Source organism: Polistes dominula, unplaced genomic scaffold, assembly GCF_049000335.1.
Source record: "Polistes dominula isolate Pdom_NZ unplaced genomic scaffold, Pdom_raw_medaka contig_23, whole genome shotgun sequence".
In the NCBI taxonomy this organism is placed as follows: Eukaryota; Metazoa; Arthropoda; class Insecta; order Hymenoptera; family Vespidae; genus Polistes; species Polistes dominula.
The window spans coordinates 2452494-2471195 of record NW_028300963.1 but is presented as its reverse complement, the minus strand read 5'-3'; the positions used below and the strand labels follow the sequence as shown (position 1 = coordinate 2471195).

Below are 18702 nucleotides of genomic sequence, written 5' to 3'. Positions count from 1 at the left end.
ACTTTACGCTAATATAACTTCAATTTTAACAATCTTTAAAATACGATCTTTCTAGCTATAATAATAATAAAAATAGAAAAGAAAGAGAAATTTACAAAAATGCCCTTAGAGAGGGTAAGAAATTAAATGTTAAAAAAAAAAATTTTCGTTAAGTTACATTAACGAACAAGAAGAGGGGCACTCGATATGACTAGATACAGTATTGAGCGTAATCCAAGCTCGTTCAATGATTGGTCAACAAGTACGAATGGACATCGTGAGTCTTCGTCCATCTCCGGTTTTCTACGAAGCGAATGCACATACGATGTATGAAATAGGATAGAGATAGAGCGCGCCCTTCGAGAGAAGTAAGTAATAATAATAATAGTAGTAATAGTATTAGTAGTAGTATAATAGGCAGCACCAATACTGGTACCACTACTAGAGCACCAGAGTACCAATAATAAGTAGAAAGAGAGACATGAAAGCACGGCTAGTAGAGAAGTAATAGTACCGGCGATGGCAGCATGGCAGCAGCACTAGTATCAGCAGTAATACAGCCCTTTCTTCTCCCCCCATGCCTTCCTCCCTTTCCCGCCCCAGTGGTAATCCGGAGCCCGAGTTATTGCGCCCCTCCTTGGCGAGGCTGAGACGCAGGGCGCTCGTCAGTCGACGTTCGTAAATGGCTACGTATCGATGTCGAGTGCCCGTACCGAGCTCGTGAATCGTCCTACGTGATGACGGCTCGTCACTGAAACTCGGACGGCAATGGGCACGCAAAAGCCGGTAGAATGGGCCAATTCGCTAATTGCGCGTTTCGAGGAACAGGTACACACACATACACACATCATACATACACACTCGGTCGCACCCTCAATTTTTATTTTATTATTTTCTTTTTTATTCCTTTCTTTACGTCCTTTATTACCCTTTTTAGGCCTACCTCTGTTTGTCTCTTTCTCTCTCTCACAAACATTCTCTCTGTCTCTTTCTAGCTATCTTTCTATCTACCTATCTTTTTATCTATCTGTCTCTTTCTAACTTGACACATATACGTATATTACATACGCACGCATACACGTAAAGCTGTTTTCTGCTTTCCGAACGGCAAGCCCATCTTCTTTCTCTTTTCCCAACCCTCTTCCGGTGTTCGACATTTCTCTCTTTCTCTCTATCTCTTTTTCTCTTACACATTCTCTTTCGCATATATTTTATTCACTTTACTCGTTATATTCATTAGATTCTCTTTCGACGAATTTATTCACGAACGCGATAAAAATAAAGATAAAATTAATATTATATACAATATTAAAATAAATAAAAAGTAACACAACAAAAAAGAGACGGAGAACGAACCCAATTCTGTTCGTAGAAAACAGCACGTATGCACTCTGACAATACGTACCTATCTAGACATATCTATATATATATCAAATTAACAAATACCAAAAAAAGAAAGAATTCTAAAATAGCTCAAATAAATAAATACTACAGAGTTACACAAGGATAACTTTCAAAAACTATGCGACACGTATCTCTAAAGAAAAAAAAGAAAGGGGAAAAAATATGGAACATTTATTTCTTTGAGTTTTCCCCTTTTTTTCAATTCATTCGATTGGTCTGTCTTTCTATCTATCTACCTCTCTCTCTCTCTCTCTCTCTCTCTGTTTCTCTCACGTACACGCCTCTTTATTTTAATCGCCTTGCTCTTTTCCTCCCTTTCTCTTTCTTTTTTTCTCCCTCCTCTCACCCCCATCTCTACCTACTGATTCTTCTTCTCTCTTCTCTCTCTCAACATGCGGTTGCTTGCGGTCACGGAAGTGTCAGACGGTGAACGATCGCCGATGGGATTGTGATTAACGAACGTTTTCAACCAACGGAATTGAACGGAATGAACGAATGAACGAAAGGGGCGGTTACTCTTTCTCTTTCACCCCTTCCTCACTCTCTCTCTCTCTCTCTCCCTCTCTTTTGATTCAGTAAATAATACGTTTCTGAAACATATATAGAAAAATATTAATTAATCCTCTTCTCAATAATTTTCATTAAAATTCTCTTTTAATACGTAAAAAGATGAAAGAGTAAAAATAAACGAACGAACGAACGAACGAAACGGAACGAAACGAAACGAAACGAAACGATAGGGGAAAACAAAAACAGAAAAAGAAAGAAAGAAAAAAAAAAAAACAGAGGCACTTGGTCGTGTCGTTCAATTCGCTCATTCATGGAAAGATGCTTCATCGCGCTCCCTTTCATCCCTCTTTCCTCCCCCTTTCATGCTTTGACCTTCGCCCCCACCCCTCGCGTACACTCACCCTCTCTGTCTTCTTCCTCTTCCTCCTCCTCTTCATCCAACGCGGGAGCTATTCAGTAAAGGTGTATATAGCCTGGCCCATCCCGTCCACTTTCAGCCCCTCCCTCCTTTTACTCACACAACGTTGTCGTCCCCTTCGTGGTGCCGATGCATGAATGAAAATTGTATTCTCTCGGCGCACGATTCATATCACATCATCATCGACTGGAAAAAAGATAATACGCTATGATTGTTAATCACCTTTGTCGTATTTAATTTAAACTTTTATACCTTTTTAAAATACGATTACTTTTATTTTGAAGAAAATCTTCTATATTCCTTTATCCTTTCATCTCATATATATCCTTTTTTAACTTTTATTTAATCATAAAACATATATAAGATCTTCAAATATAATCCAATTCTTTGATTCAATAATTTTATACTCGTCTAATCTCTCGGTTACGAGTACAAATGAATTTTTATCTAAACACGTACGTTCGTTCGTTCGTTCATTCGTTTTCTTCTGCCCCTTCCTTCCTTTCTTCCTTCCTTCCTTCCTTCTTTCCCTGTTGAAAAAAATTGATTTAATTTTATTCATATACCTAATTTCGAAATTCGAAGCATTTGAAATGACTAATTGATTATTTTTGTGTTGTGTGTTGCATAAAACGAATGCTTCGTTTTGATGATGATCATTTTTTAAAATTCATGTTACGTATTTAAGCTTATTTGGATTTGTTTGATTTCATTCATCTACAGCTGCCGTGCCGTACCGGTCTCCAAACTACCCATTCTCGGTTGAACGAAGAAAGAAACCAAAAATGTCTTATCCAAATTTCGCGATATCGTTTTTCTTTGGTAATATCTGGCCTTACGAAGATGCTACAACGCGTCAACGAAATGTCGCCTTCTATCGGAAATCCTCGTACAGATCACGATCGTCAATGTTATGAATCTATTATTATAGTTTTGGATACATTGGAGAAATGTCTTGTTAATCAACCGAGAGATACTACGAAATATGACGAGGCCATGAATGTCAAGTTATTGCTTAGAGAGATATGCCAATTTATAGGTGAGCATATAATTCCTCTCTTCTTTTGTATTCTTTTATTTCATGCAATTATTATTACTATTAATATATCAACCATTCACATGGCAAAACAATTAATTCTAATTTATTATCAAAACGTGTTTGATCAATATACTTAAATGATTTTAATTTTTATCCTTATCATTAAGTATTATTTTTACAGACATACCAAATGATATCATTCAAAATGAACATCTTAAGAATTTGGCTAGCAAAGTACTTTTTGCCTTGAGCGTAAACTTTTTCAGTGCTGTTTTTAATAGAATATCCGCAAGATTGCAAGAATTATCTAATTGTGGTGATGAAAATCCAGATTATAGCGACATCGAATTAATTCAGCATATCAACATTGACGTCTATAGATTAACTAAAATTTTAAATGGTAATATAATTTATTTTTACTTTTTTAATTATGTTTCAACATCAGATAGGCTTTTAATGATCATTTCAAATGTAAAATGATATTGATTTTTTGTTTTATTTAGAAACTATACAAAAATTTAAACAACTCAAAAAATCAGCTCATTTGGTTCTTATGAATTCATTGGAAAAAGCTATTTGGAATTGGATGGATACTTATCCTAAAGAATTTGCTGATATCCAAAAGAGACCTAATGAAGATTTAGCTAAAGCATGTGAAGAACTTTTCGATATTCTTGACGCATATGTCGATAATAAGAAAGGAAGAAATGCTGTTCTATGGCCATTGCAAATTATGTTGTTAGTATTATCGCCTAAAACATTAGAAGAGATTGTTAATGCAGAAGCAGGAGTACCTATTTCGCAGAAGCATGAAAAAAAGAGACAATTTATAATTAGCATTAAACAAGGTTTGGCAATTCATGGCAGCTCAAGTAGACATTTGGTAGAAGCTGCCGCAGTGACGTGTGTTAAGCTCTGTAAGGCATCTACGTATACAAATAATTTCGATTCCAATAATGTCCTTTTTAAATTAGTACAACAAGTTATGAAGGATCTAATGGCACTGTTGTTTAATCCTAACAAGCAATTTTCACGTGGTCAAAATTATATTGCCCAAGATGTTGATTTAATGATAGATTGTTTTGTAAGCTGTTTTCGTATTAATCCAAAGAATAATAAAGTACTTACATTTGATTTTCCATTGACATACCATTTCGTCTTGGTCAGTTCGTTATACAAGTAAGACTTTTAAATACGTTCTTATATAATTTATATTCCAAAAAAAGAACTATTCACACACTCACATTTTTATTTTATATTATATTTCAGAATCGTGACAGAACCAAAACTCCCATCGTGGCCTGATATAAGTAAAATATATTCACGAAGTACCGAACTTAGAAATAATTTTACCGATACATTGAACAAAGTAATGCAGAGTTATTCTCATACGCCATTACGAATGATACATAGTTTAACACTTAAAGGCAAAGAACAATGTAAATGCAAGGATAGAGGAGAAGAGGTTTTTAGTTATAAAAACTTACTTTTATGTATGGTACGACTTATTCACGCAGATCCCATGTTAATGTTAAATGTAAGTTTAATCAGATTTATTTAAAATAGAAATGGCTGCTTAATCGATCGCAATCGATTGTTCGATTGCGAAATGATTGTTGATCGATCATAATCGATAAGAAACATCTTCAATATACAAATGTAACTAATTGTTTATTATAATAATGACACATGATAATTAATTGTTATGATTCGTTTTACAATTTGTTAAATGTCGAGATTTTAAGTAGGCAAATTGCTTACACATTTTTAAGACAAAATATCTGACATATAACACTGATACATATTATGTTAAATGTTTTTTAGAATAAAGGTAAAACTGGACCCGAAATGCGAAGCTCAACATTAGAATTGATCAATGGTCTTGTTACTTTGGTTCATCAAACATCAATGCTAGATTTAGCTACTGAAGCAATGGAAGCATTATTAGTATTACATCATCCTGACAAAATCAAAGCATGGAATCCTGAAACTCCAATGGAGACTTTTTGGGACATCAGTTCTCAAGCCCTTTCCTCAATATCTGACATACTTATTCAACATCAAGTTTTCAACTATACCGGTATATTGAAGTGGCTTAGAGAAATTTTAATTTGTCGAAATGAGTTTCTCTCGCAAAATAAAGATTATGCTAACGTGGGTAGCCAGATTACTACGTGTAAGCAAGCGCACATTAAACTTGAGGTTAGTTTTGTATACTTACACAAGTATGTTCTTTTTATTATTTTTGTTTTCTTTTAACTCTTTGGGGCATGGTGGGATTAAAAGTGTCCTACCTTTTTGATACACCGTAATGCACGGTGGGACATTATTAGTTCCACCTCGAAATATTATTGCAATAGCTACACATGCTCACAAGTTTATATTTCGTCTTATTTACACAAAGCAATTGGTTATTAACTCTTTGTTTATGTTTTTACATTATTACATTATGTAATACTTTTATTAATAAAAAATATACCAATTTTAATTTAAAACGTAATCAAATTTCTCTATGCAACATAGGGCTACTTTATTATCTGAAATTCTATGCCGCAAAGAGTTAAATAGTAAAATTATAGATTAAGAAAGGTATGACATTTTGTTCTTTCTATGCAGGTTGTCCTCTTTATGTATTTATGGAGCATTGATATGGAAGCTGTCTTGGTATCTATGTCATGTTTTGCATTATTGTGCAAAGAAGCTGAGATTCGCTGTGGTAGCGATGAAGTAACTGTGACGTGCCTACTTCCCAATTATCATTTATATATTGAATTAGCTCAAGCTTCTACTATATTAACCACTGGTGAGTTTCACACTCAATGTAATTCCAACATTGTGCACAATTAATTGAACAAGAAGGATTAGGTACAAATACCAGAAAAAGAAAGTTAATGAAATATTAAAGAACTTATGTTTATAACAGCCAGCGGGGATAGTAGAATAAATTATCATGAACATAATCATGGTAAGTTTGCATATAAAGTTGTATGTGTAAGTCATCTTAGAGGAATTAAAATATATACATTTCTTCTTTCTTTTTTTACTATTATTCCTGTCTCTCTCGTTGTTATATATTTCTTTGTTATATTTATCATTTAACTAAATAAAAGATTTTCACTTTGTATTTATTTTTAGGACGAGCTGCTTTACAGAAGAGGATTATGGCCTTATTAAGAAAAATTGAACATTGTGTAAATGGTGTTCAACCTGTATGTATTTTTACTACTTACCTTTTATTTCATTTCTTGTTAAAAAAATATTCAAATGCGAGGATGATTTTTATTAATGATATATTTGTTATTTGTGTTTTATACAGGCATGGGAAGAAACATATAAAAACTGGGAGTCAATGTTACGACAGTTTTCTAATTATCCGAAAACGAAGATAGAAGATAGTCAGGTCGAATCGTTTCATCGTAGTACTGCAAAGAGAAGACCTTCTCATCAAAATTCGGAACACGAATTAGACGAACAAATAAACGAATGGGCAAATATGACAGGGTTTCTTTGTGCATTAGGAGGGGTCTGTTTACAAAAACGTTGTTCTAATAGACTACTTTCTGGATTACCTCCAAATCCTGAACCTAAAAAGGGCTCAGCTAAACAGTTAGAAACGATAGCTTGTTTATCGAACGTCAATCAGGATGTACAATATTGTTTAGTTACACAATTTGTGTTCAATCTTCTCAGATTATTAACATGTAATAATGAAAAGTTTGGTGCGCAAATACAAAAACACGTTCAGGAATTAGTTGGTCACGAAATGAGCCCTGCTTTATATCCAATATTATTCGACCAAATAAAAAGTATAGTAGAAAAATTCTTTGATCAAGGAAGAGTTATTGTATTAGACGTTAATACGCAATTTATCGAACATACGATATTTATAATGAAGAACGTTTTGGATTCTAAAACTGATCAACCATCGGAATATCTTGGAATGACTAGTATAGAGGGAATGACATTAGCAATTGTTAAATACGTTAGACATTTGGATATGTCGGTACATTCCATTCATATTAAGACCAAATTATGTCAACTTGTCGAAGCAATGATGAAGCGACGTGACGATTTAGCATTTCGACAAGAAATGAAATTTCGAAATAAATTAGTGGAGTACCTGACCGATTGGTTAATGAATGCTACCCATCAAATAGCACCACCCAGTGGTGCTGATGTTACGATTATTACAAGGTATGATATAACATATAATACAATTATAAAATATAAATGTTGAAATATTGATATATTAATCATTGAAATAAAATGATGAAAATATAGTATAGATCGTATTTTTTACTTTAGTTTATACTCTAGGGATCTAGACCAAGCATGTATGGAAGCAGTAGGAGCATTATTACGTGGACTTCCTCTTCAACCCGAAGAATCCGATCGTGGTAATCCTATGGAAGCGAAGTCACAATTATTTCTTAAATATTTTACACTTTTTATGAATTTGTTAAATGGATGTAATGATGGAACTGCTGACGAAAAAGATGTAGTGTCACGACAATCGCAGTTAACTATTGGAAAATTGTCTACGTTACGTAATGCTACCATCCAAGCAATGAGCAATCTTCTCAGTGCAAATATCGACAGCGGTTTGAGGCATTCTATAAGTAAATAACATTTTTTCTAAATATATATCATTTATAATGTTATATATTTATTTTTCTTTTTTAATTTCAATTTAAATCTTTAGGTTTAGGCTACAATTCAGATCTTCAAACACGAGCAGCTTTTATGGAAGTATTGACAAAAATTCTACAACAAGGGACTGAATTTGATACACTCGCTGAAACAGTATTGGCAGACAGATTTGAACAATTAGTTCAGTTAGTTACAATGATTAGCGATAAAGGAGAATTACCTATTGCAATGGCATTAGCTAATGTAGTAACTACAAATCAGATGGATGAATTGGCACGCGTTTTCGTTACTCTGTTTGATGCTAAACATTTATTATCACCATTGTTATGGAATATGTTTTATCGAGAAGTTGAAGTTTCTGATTGTATGCAAACCCTTTTTCGTGGCAACAGTCTTGGTAGTAAAATTATGGCATTTTGTTTCAAGATTTATGGTGCTAGCTATTTACAAAGTTTATTAGAACCTTTAATTAGGCCTTTGCTTGATGACTGTAATACTAGATTTGAAGTTGATAACGCAAGAATAGATGCGAATGAGGATATAGAACAAAATGGACGTAATTTAATTGCATTGACAGAAAAAGTATTCGATGCTATAGTATCCTCTGCTGACAGGTAGGAATATCGATTTTTTTCTCACGTTTAATTTAATATATTACATTGCTTTTATACATTTGTCAGATATTTCAATATTATTATTTTTCTTTTTTTCAAGCTTTCCTCCACAATTACGCTCGATGTGTCACTGTTTATATCAAGTACTCAGTAAAAGATTTCCTCAATGTCCACATAGTAACATTGGTGCTGTTGGAACAGTGATATTCTTACGTTTCATTAATCCAGCTATAGTTTCACCTACAGAAATGGGAATAGTAAATGAACCAGTACCGCCAAAAATAAAACGTGGTCTCATGCTGATGTCAAAAATATTACAAAATATAGCTAATCACGTTGAATTTAGTAAAGAACAACATATGGTACCTTTCAATGATTTTCTACGAGCACATTTTGAAATAGGCAGAAGATTTTTCATACAAATAGCATCAGACTGTGAAACTGTTGATCAGACAAGCCATCCTATGTCCTTCGTATCTGATGCTAACGTTTTAGCTTTGCATAGACTGTTGTGGAATCATCAAGAACGAATTGGTGACTATCTCAGTAGCAGTCGGGACCACAAAGCTGTAGGTAGAAGACCTTTTGACAAAATGGCTACGTTATTGGCATACCTTGGTCCTCCAGAACATAAACCGGTTGATTCTCAGTGAGTAGAAATATTTATTATATATCAATAAGTTTTATTTATTCAATTCTATTTAATTTTATCTTTTCATTAGTTTATTATTTTCAACTTATCCCCGATGGTCAAGTATTGATATGTCGTCAAATAATTTTGAAGAACTCATGGTGAAACATAACATGCATGAATTGGATGAGTTTAAAAGCATCAAAAGTTTGAATATTTTTTATCAAGCAGAAACAAGCAAACAAGGCTATCCAGTATTTTATTATATTGCAAGACGTTACAAGTATGTACTTTTAATTATATAATTTATCTTGATATTTTATATTATGACACTAAAAATCGTTTATTTTTTACAGAATTGGAGAAACGAATGTTGATTTATTGATATATCACGTGATTCTTACTTTAAAACCATTTTGTCATTCGCCATTTGAATTAGTTGTTGATTTTACTCACACATGTTCTGATAATCGATTTAAAACAGAATTCTTACAAAAATGGTTTTACGTATTACCTACAGTCGCCTATGAAAATATTCATGCTGCATACATTTATAATTGTAATAGTTGGGTAAGAGAATATACAAAATTTCACGATAGAATCCTGGCACCTTTGAAGGGGAATCGTAAAGTAGTTTTTATTGATGGACCTGGTCGTTTAAATGAAGTCATCGACATAGAGCATCAAAAATTACCTGGCGCAACTTTATCTCTTGATGAAGATTTGAAGGTTTTTACCGGTGCTTTGAAGTTATCCCATAAAGATACTAAAGTTTCTATAAAGGTTGGACCAACTGCTATACAAATTACCTCTGCCGAGAAATGTAAAGTATTGTCACATTCCGTTCTCTTAAATGATGTTTATTATGCATCAGAAATAGAAGTAGTTTCATTGGTAGATGACAATCAGTTTACCCTTACTATCTCCAATGAAGCTGGCCCATTATCCTTTATTCACAATGACTGTGATAGCATTGTGCAAGCTATTATTCATATAAGAAATAGATGGGAATTATCTCAACCAGATTTTATGTCAGTTCATCCTAAAATTCGACCTAAGGATGTGCCTGGTACATTATTAAATATGGCACTATTAAATCTTGGCAGTTCTGATCCTAATTTACGAACAGCTGCATATAATCAATTGTGTGCGCTAACAGCAACGTTTGATTTAAAAATTGAAGGTCAACTATTGGAAACGTCAGGCTTATGCATACCATCGAATAATACAATTTTTATTAAACATCTTAGCGAGACTCTAGCTACAAATGATCCTCATTTAACCCTAGAGTTTTTAGAGGAATGCATTCAAGGATTTCGAATGTCCACCATCGAATTGAAACATTTATGTTTGGAATATATGACACCGTGGTTGAATAATTTAGTGAAGTTTTACAAACCAAACGACGAAGGTGGAAAACGTCAGAAACAAGTATCGCAGATAATAGAAACATTGATTATTTTAACGATTAAAGAAGTAGAAATGTATCCAAGTTTTCAAGCTAAAATCTGGAGCACTATTGGAAGATTACCTGAATTAATAGATACGGTTCTTGATAATTTTATTCAATGCAGCGTTGGAAATGAATTAGGTTCACCGAGAGTTGAAATAATAGCAGATACGGCTGTAACTCTTGCTTATGTAAATGTTCAATTGGTAGCGAAAAAAGTCATTGGAAGAATATGCAGAGCGGTGGATAAAACTTGCACCTCGCCAACGTCTTCTCTCGAGCAACACAAAATGTGGCACAGCATAGCTATCCTTGCTCGTTATTTATTAATGTTATCATTTAATAATTGTTTAGACGTCGGCAAAAATTTACCATATCTTTTTCATACGGCTACTTTTTTAGTATGTTGTGGAACTCTTAGTATGCGAGCTTCTACTCATTGTTTAGTTATCAATAGCATACATTCACTATGTACCTGCAGTTCGCCACAATTTTCTGAAAATACGTACAGAATATTGAGAATGAGTCTCGAAGAATTTTCTTTAACTAAATTTTATCCACTATTTGGTATTAGCAACGTAAAGTCTGCAGTTGTAACCGCATTTAGAACTACTAATCGATATTGCAATGAGAAACGTTATGGAAACGAAAGAAACGTTAGTGGAACACCAGACAGAGAAAGATTATCTTTAACATATTTGGAAGTAATTACTGACGCTCTTCTTGAAATTATGGAAGCTTGTATGAGAGATATTCCAAACTGTGATTGGCTTAAAACTTGGACATCTTTGGCTAAGAGTTTTGCATTTTGTTTTAATCCCGCTCTACAACCACGTGCTTTGATTGTTTTTGGTTGTATCAGTAAAAGTATTAATGATCAGGATATGAAACAATTGTTAACGATATTAGTTAAAGCTTTGGAAAGTTTTAATGATATCACACTTTTAGAAGCAATTGTGATGTGTCTTACACGCTTACAACCACTTCTCAGGCCTGTAAGTATTACATAATAAATAGTATTATTTTTTTGTTTTTTTGTTATATAATGATTTAAATAATTCATTTTGTATGTTTCTTTTATATAGGAATCACCAGTACACAGGTATTTATTCTGGGTGGCAACATCTGTTCTTCAATTGGACGAAGCATCTTTATATGCATCCGGTTTAGCTCTTCTCGAACAAAATTTACATACACTTGATTCTCAGGGTACTTTTGATGATAAGGTTTGAAATATTTATTATTTATTTATCAATTTAAACTTATTCATTTTTAAATATTTTGTTCATTCATTTTTCAAGACTTTAGAACAAGTAATGATGTCAACGCGCGAACCACTGGAAGGACATTTCAAACAATTGGACAATGCAGTAGGATTATCATTTAAATTTAACTTTCATTTTGCATTGGTTGGACATCTTTTGAAAGGATATAGACATCCCACTCCGACAACGGTTACAAGGACAGCTAGAGTATTAACTATGCTGTTAGCTATTGTAGCAAAACCCTACAGAAGAGACAAGTTTGAAGTATCACCAGAAAGTGTGGCTTATTTAGCTGGTATGTTATCTACGATTTTTATGGAAAGGAAATAAAAAAGAAAGAATCTGCTTAATTATTATTTTTTTTTTTATATAGCTTTAGTATCTGTATCGGAGGAAGTTAGAAGTCGATGTCATATCAGACATTCCCTTAATAAAAATACTGGAGAATTTGGTAATACGGATTTTAATGATTCTTCGGTATCTCATGTTACAGTAAGAAATATATTTATACATTTGAAACTTTCTTATAGTAATATAATTGTATTCTAATCTTGAAACTGTTTTTAGGATATGCCTGGTAACACTAGCAACCCAACCAATAGAAGACAAAAATCTTGGGATCTTCTTGATCAGTCTGCACTAACACAAGCGAAACAGCAGAAACAATATTCTGCTCATCAGGTATACACATAATTTGAATTTATTTATTAAAGCTTTCTACCACATAAATGTCATAGAAAAACCAACAGTTGTTTCGCCATCATTCAAAAGTACCGTATTATTATTTAATTGTATTAATGTATCATACCAAGATCAATTTTTTTTTTATCCCTCATGTTATAAACGATATACACGATTGTTTAATTCCCCTTTAAAATATTTTCTCTGGCATAACATAACAAATTAAAATCATCGTGTGTGATAATAAGTTGCGTTGTTTATGTGATTGTATATTTGCATGTGTTTAATTAAAAATGTAACAGAAAGAGAGGGATCAGGCGGCATTGATGTTACACCAATGCATTTTTAATGCATTTATTTATTTACTTTACTTTTTGTAATATCTTTTCTGCAATGTTTACATAAATGCCAGGAATTGTCTATGGTCCAACAACAACAATCGCGATTGTACCACCCACAATGTGTTTGGTGTTCCTTGATTTATCTTTGTTTATTTTCTCATTGTGTGTACCCGTGCCTGCCTATGTCCGGATTGCATAATACACCATGCAACTTATTACTAACGCGTGTCGCACTTCATCGATGAAATCAACGATGCACGTCTCACTAACAAGACTGGCCGAATTTTATTTAAAACGCAGCGATCATTCTCCGTACCAACCGCAAAGGAAGCCAAGCCGGCTGATGATTCAGAACCAAAGGTACTTTTATTAATAATTATACATTAATATCAATTATAATAGAATAAGGTAATATTATTTATAATATATAATGTGTTGTATATATAATAATACATATACGTATAAAAAGATATTATATTTTTTTAAAGAATCGTAGTGCTAGGGTGAGCGTGAGCAATGAAAATAACGTCTTACTTGATCCTGAACTATTAACGGATTTTCCTACGCAAATCTTGGTTCTGACCGTTTTGGCAACTTTAGTCAAATATTCAACGGATGAAAATGAAACGCGAATTCTCTACGAGTACCTGACTGAAGCATCGGTGGTCTTTCCTAAAGTTTTTCCTGTCATGTAAGATAAACTATTCGTTATAATATTATATATAACAATAATACATAATAATTATTATACCATTTTCTTTTAGACACAATCTACTCGATGCAAAAATTAATACTATATTGTCTTCCTGTCATGATCAAGCCATTTTAAACGCTGTACAAGCAATCATACAAAATATGATTGCTTGCGAGGATACGAGTCAACAACAGCTTCATTATTTACAAAGTTATGGTTTTGGTGGATTATGGAGATTTGCTGGACCATATTCGAACGTAAATGTATATAAGTATATGTATTTATATGTATATTTTCTTAGAAATAACTAACATAATATTTGATTATTTTTAGTGCAATCGTACGGCAGAGAATGCAGAACTGTTTGTTAATTGTTTGGAAGCAATGATTAAATCGTGTCCATCTGGGGAAGAAAATGATCTTGCGAATAGCAATGAAGCATCAGGTCAAAAAATGAAGCGTATTATAAGTGATGGGCACAATACTGATAATATATCCAAATCCAAATCTATTAATTATGGAAGTGATCGTATGAATGTACGTACTTTCTCAGAAGATACTGATGATTTACCTGGACCTTCTTATATGCGCAGAGAGTAAGAAAACTTTTAATATTATTTTATCATCATTTAGTTCTAAATACATGACATGTATATATATATATATATACATATATTGTTAAATATATACGAATAATTTTAGTCATAGTATAGAAAGTAAAAAAGGCATTTCCACGGATTCGATGAGTCAAGGAGAAAGTAGTAGTAACGGTGGTACTTCCTAACGATTAGTACGTCAGTATTGTAAAAAACATGGAAAATTACAAAGGAAAGGTCAATGCGTTCGAAATGTAAAAAGCCGGAATAGGTAAATTTAATATAAATATATATATATCAAATATGTGTAATGAAACAAAAGTAAAGTATTGAACAAAAGTATTTATACAGATTCAATTTTTCTATATACAATTATTGCATATTATATTATGCAATAAAAATAAAATTAAATAAAGAGTTGTATTTCTAATAGATTTATGAAGAGTATTATAAAAAATTGAAATCTTTGTCAATACATTTGTTCAATACTGTATATATATATATATGAAATATGAAATCTAATTAATTTAATTAGAAGTCTAATGATGTTTGTATATTATAATGAAGGTATTTGGCTCCAACATACCGCAGTAATATCTCCAGTCATTTTAATCCAATGCCGTCCACCTCACGCTAATGAGCCTACAGGAACGGTGCCAACAACCAACCACCACCAACCAACCCTATTGGTAGCTCTCCATTTATTTTCATTAGTGATATATACATAACACACACACAGACACATTTATTTGCATTATTTTTAAAATCACATTTAAATTAATATCATCAACTAATATACAGTTGATATTAACAGTCTTGTTGTAAATAATATTCATCAAACGTTATAAGGCTGTGCGCTAATAATGAATTAATGCCTAATATTATTATGAATGAATTGCGATAATTGAAATTTCTTCATTAGCTTGATACACGTATAAACATATACATACACACACAGAAAGATAAATATATATATATATATATATATATATGCAGACGTGCATATATATACATACATTGCTATCGATTATTATTCACATTAGTTTCTTATATCGATTTTTCTTTTTCAATTGATTTCCATCGTTATAATTTCTAATTAAGAAAAAACTAATCGATCACACACAAAGTTATAATTAAAATAATATATATTATATATATATATATATATATATACATAACAATGGTTTATATCCTCGTACAGTATTTGACGAGTTTTAAACGCGCAAAAGGAAGTTCTGGACCAGTGTCGTTCTTGGTATTCAAAATGCTTTTATGTCTCAAAGCGTTCAAAACCTGAGGATGAATATCTTTAGAGTCCTTAAGTGAAAACACCAATTATTCTATTGTCTAATATTTATTAAAGTACAAAACGAGACCACGCGTTATTTACCCGCAGTTTGAAAACGAACGGGACATTTTAGAGTAATAGAAAATAATTATATAAAAAAAAAAAAAGGAAAAAAAGAAAAATGGAAGGAACGATCGTCAGACCGAAGAAAATTTAGGATTTATCCTATATTGATCGTTTAATGCAACGACGATTATGGGATTATACATACGAAGTAGTATATATAATAATAGCTTTCATTACAGCAATAGAATTTATATATATATATATGTATATATTTATATATGTATACATATATATATATATATGATATACGCATATATCTATAATATAAATGCGCACACCACGTGCATTTGTACATAACAAATACGCTCATATATATATGTATTTATACGATTTACATATAATAATATATGTATGTAAAATGTATATCGCATAAATATATATGTATATATGTCTGTATAGAGATGCAAGTTTTTAAGGAAATGTATTATAATATAATTAATTTCACTGAGAGAGAATGGAATCGTTTTTAGAGATGTGACGAAGAAAGAGGATTTAAAAATAAATAAATAATAAAATAATAAAATGGAAGAAAAAGAGATTTAACAAGAAAAAAATATATATAATAATAATAATAATAATAATTAAAGAAAGAACAAAAAAAAAATGAAGAAATGTAAATTTAAAATGCGTAAGTTAATATTAATATTAATAATTATAATAATATGATATATATATATATATATATAGGCTCTAACTAGCGTACTCGTACTTAGATATTTTTGAAATATCTTTAATGAAAATATGTTAGAAACAGAGAAGAGCATTGTTAGAATAATTAAAGATTTATGTGTTATGTACCTCGTACAACGACGTATATACATTACTAAGAAAGAACAAAAATACAGGAAAGAAACAAAATATAAGAAGAAAAAGAAAAAGTACAATCGCACGAGAGACAGATTTGTCAGTGTTCTTGGTCATATATAATTTTGTTCGTCATATTATAATACGATTGCTTTTTCATTTGGTTTTCTATCTTTCGTTACTTTGTAATAAAATGAAGATACGAAACAATTTATAAGTATTAACATTGTAAACAATTTGTTTTATTTAATACTCGCAATAATTTTGTACTTACGTTATGAATCAATCATTACAAAGAACGGTCTAAGTTATCTAATTGTTAGATGTTAAAAGACATGTTTTGTCGTACACTATTTTTAATATTTTAATTATATCAAAGAATTATATGTTTTTATTGAAATTACGGACTAAAAAAGAATTTTTAAAATTTGAATTTTCGTTTCTTTTTGATGCGTGCACTTGTTTGAAAGCAAAACTTTTATTTCCTTAAATTCAGAAATCTCAATTTACAATGGAACACTGCTACTGTCACAATGTAACGTTAACAAATGCTCAAACGACTAAATTATAATGGTTTCTAAAATAAATTAAGTAAATAAGTAAAACGATGATCTATGTAAATAATACATAATATGATTAGAAAAAAGAAAATCTTTGCAAAGGCCTACAATTTTGTGGTGAAAAGGTCTGCTTCTCTTTAAATGTGATGTATTTATTATATTATAAGTTTAATAAGATAATGATGATTATTATATATAAATATACAATAGAGATTTATTATATATGTATACATACACACACATATATAAGACAACATACACCCAGATTATATACATGTATGTATTCACGTATTCACCTGGTGTGTATATGTGTGTGTATATATATATATATATATAAAAGTTATACTTTATGAATTGTAAGTTCTTAGAATATATTAAGTATTATCAATTATAAAAATCGAATGCAAATCGAATTATTGTACAATACTAAAAATAAAAGCACCTATACTTAATATATTTTCAGACTTCTTTTTATCTGATACCAATTTATTTTTCATTTAAACAAATTATTGAAAATTAATATAAACCGTTAAATCTATTGTTATTATAAAAAAATATATATATATATATATACTATGTATGATGTCAAAGAAGTATCGTAGTGCTATAATATAAAAAGAAAAAGAAAACTAAATAAAAAATAAGGATTAGAAATAGAGATTGAAATAAATGTCAAAAATCAAATAGATATAAATGATTATACGTTGAATAAATGTATCTGTAAAAATAAGTATTAACAAATATAATAATTGATAAAATAATTAAATGATTAGTACTGTGAAAGAAATACGAATATTATAATTAAAAATAATCAAATATGAAAACAAAAAATGATACGTTATAGATGAATTTATCTTTAAAATTAAAAATATTAATTAAACGATTATTACAAATGCATAATTAATATTAATGTAAAATGTATTATATGTTAAGCGAATATTTGTTAATTAGAAAATGTAATAATTGATTGAACGCTACGAATAATTTCTAAAGCAGAAGCAACAGTGTCAATATGATGAAGTATTGTTATAAACTGACTGTTTACCTATCGAGAAGAGGTAAGTCAACGTTGAGCCAAGTCGAACGTTTGTATTGTTTACATTCACTTTCATTTACGTATTCCCACTACAAACAATACCATATGCAGTTTGAATTATATAGAACATTTTTAAAAGGATTAACTTTTATTTTTAAAAGGATTTATTAAGGATTAATTTTTTTGTTCGCTCGTGTTCGATATTTTTCTCACAGAGCGCGCTACATGTAACCTATCGATACGAGTTATTTTAAAAATCATAAATAATATTTGTCTTTTATATCGAATTGTTTTATGTGTTATTTTTTTATTAATAACGCGTGTTGTGTTGAATTCTGATTAAAATAAATGTTTTTTTTTAATTATTTTTTAATATTATATTGCTTTTTAAAAACCGTGTGATTTAAAATTATAATTAAAATACATCTTACGATTTCGCGCGTTTTCAATATTTTTTTCGCAGAGTGCGCTGTAGTATTTATACGAGTTATTTTAAAAAATCACAAATAATGTTAATCTTTTAAATCGACTTGTTTTATGTGTTTTTTTTTTATTAATAAGGCATATTGATGAATCCAGAGTAAAATAAATATTTTTTTATTATTATTTTATTGCT

General features: G+C 30.8%; 1 protein-coding gene and 2 long non-coding RNA genes across 5 annotated transcripts in view; 1 reads left to right on the top strand and 2 right to left on the bottom strand.

Moving 5' to 3' along the window:
- LOC107065282 (uncharacterized) overlaps positions 1-629 on the bottom strand; it is a 30012-nt gene extending 29383 nt beyond the window's left edge. The window contains exon 1 of the long non-coding RNA XR_016176597.1: positions 494-629. This is a non-coding gene — a long non-coding RNA (uncharacterized LOC107065282). The remainder of the gene's footprint in view (positions 1-493) is intronic.
- Nf1 (neurofibromin 1) lies at positions 605-17506 on the top strand. Of its 3 annotated transcripts, none has more exons than XM_015318843.2 (25): positions 605-807; positions 3035-3350; positions 3532-3750; positions 3854-4529; positions 4620-4887; positions 5175-5552; positions 5967-6153; positions 6274-6315; positions 6486-6559; positions 6667-7544; positions 7668-7969; positions 8053-8614; positions 8715-9263; positions 9337-9528; positions 9602-11690; positions 11781-11921; positions 11997-12255; positions 12334-12452; positions 12528-12641; positions 13256-13342; positions 13471-13673; positions 13747-13933; positions 14010-14272; positions 14379-14543; positions 14840-17506. In XM_015318843.2, exons 1-24 carry the CDS (start codon positions 748-750, stop codon positions 14458-14460), a joined length of 8247 nt encoding a protein of 2748 aa, XP_015174329.1. In that variant the 5' UTR covers positions 605-747; the 3' UTR covers positions 14461-14543; positions 14840-17506. The 3 variants fall into 3 exon arrangements, with proteins under 3 accessions (XP_015174329.1, XP_015174327.1, XP_089028736.1); XM_015318841.2 differs by having other exon boundaries at positions 7656-7969; XM_089172610.1 differs by having other exon boundaries at positions 7656-7969; positions 13747-13939.
- LOC149032513 (uncharacterized) lies at positions 815-18350 on the bottom strand. Its single transcript, XR_016176601.1, has 4 exons — positions 18096-18350; positions 2564-2841; positions 2295-2497; positions 815-1973 (listed from the first exon to the last, which is right to left on the bottom strand). It is a non-coding gene; the product is annotated as an uncharacterized LOC149032513 (long non-coding RNA).
- Positions 18351-18702: the final 352 nt, after the last annotated feature.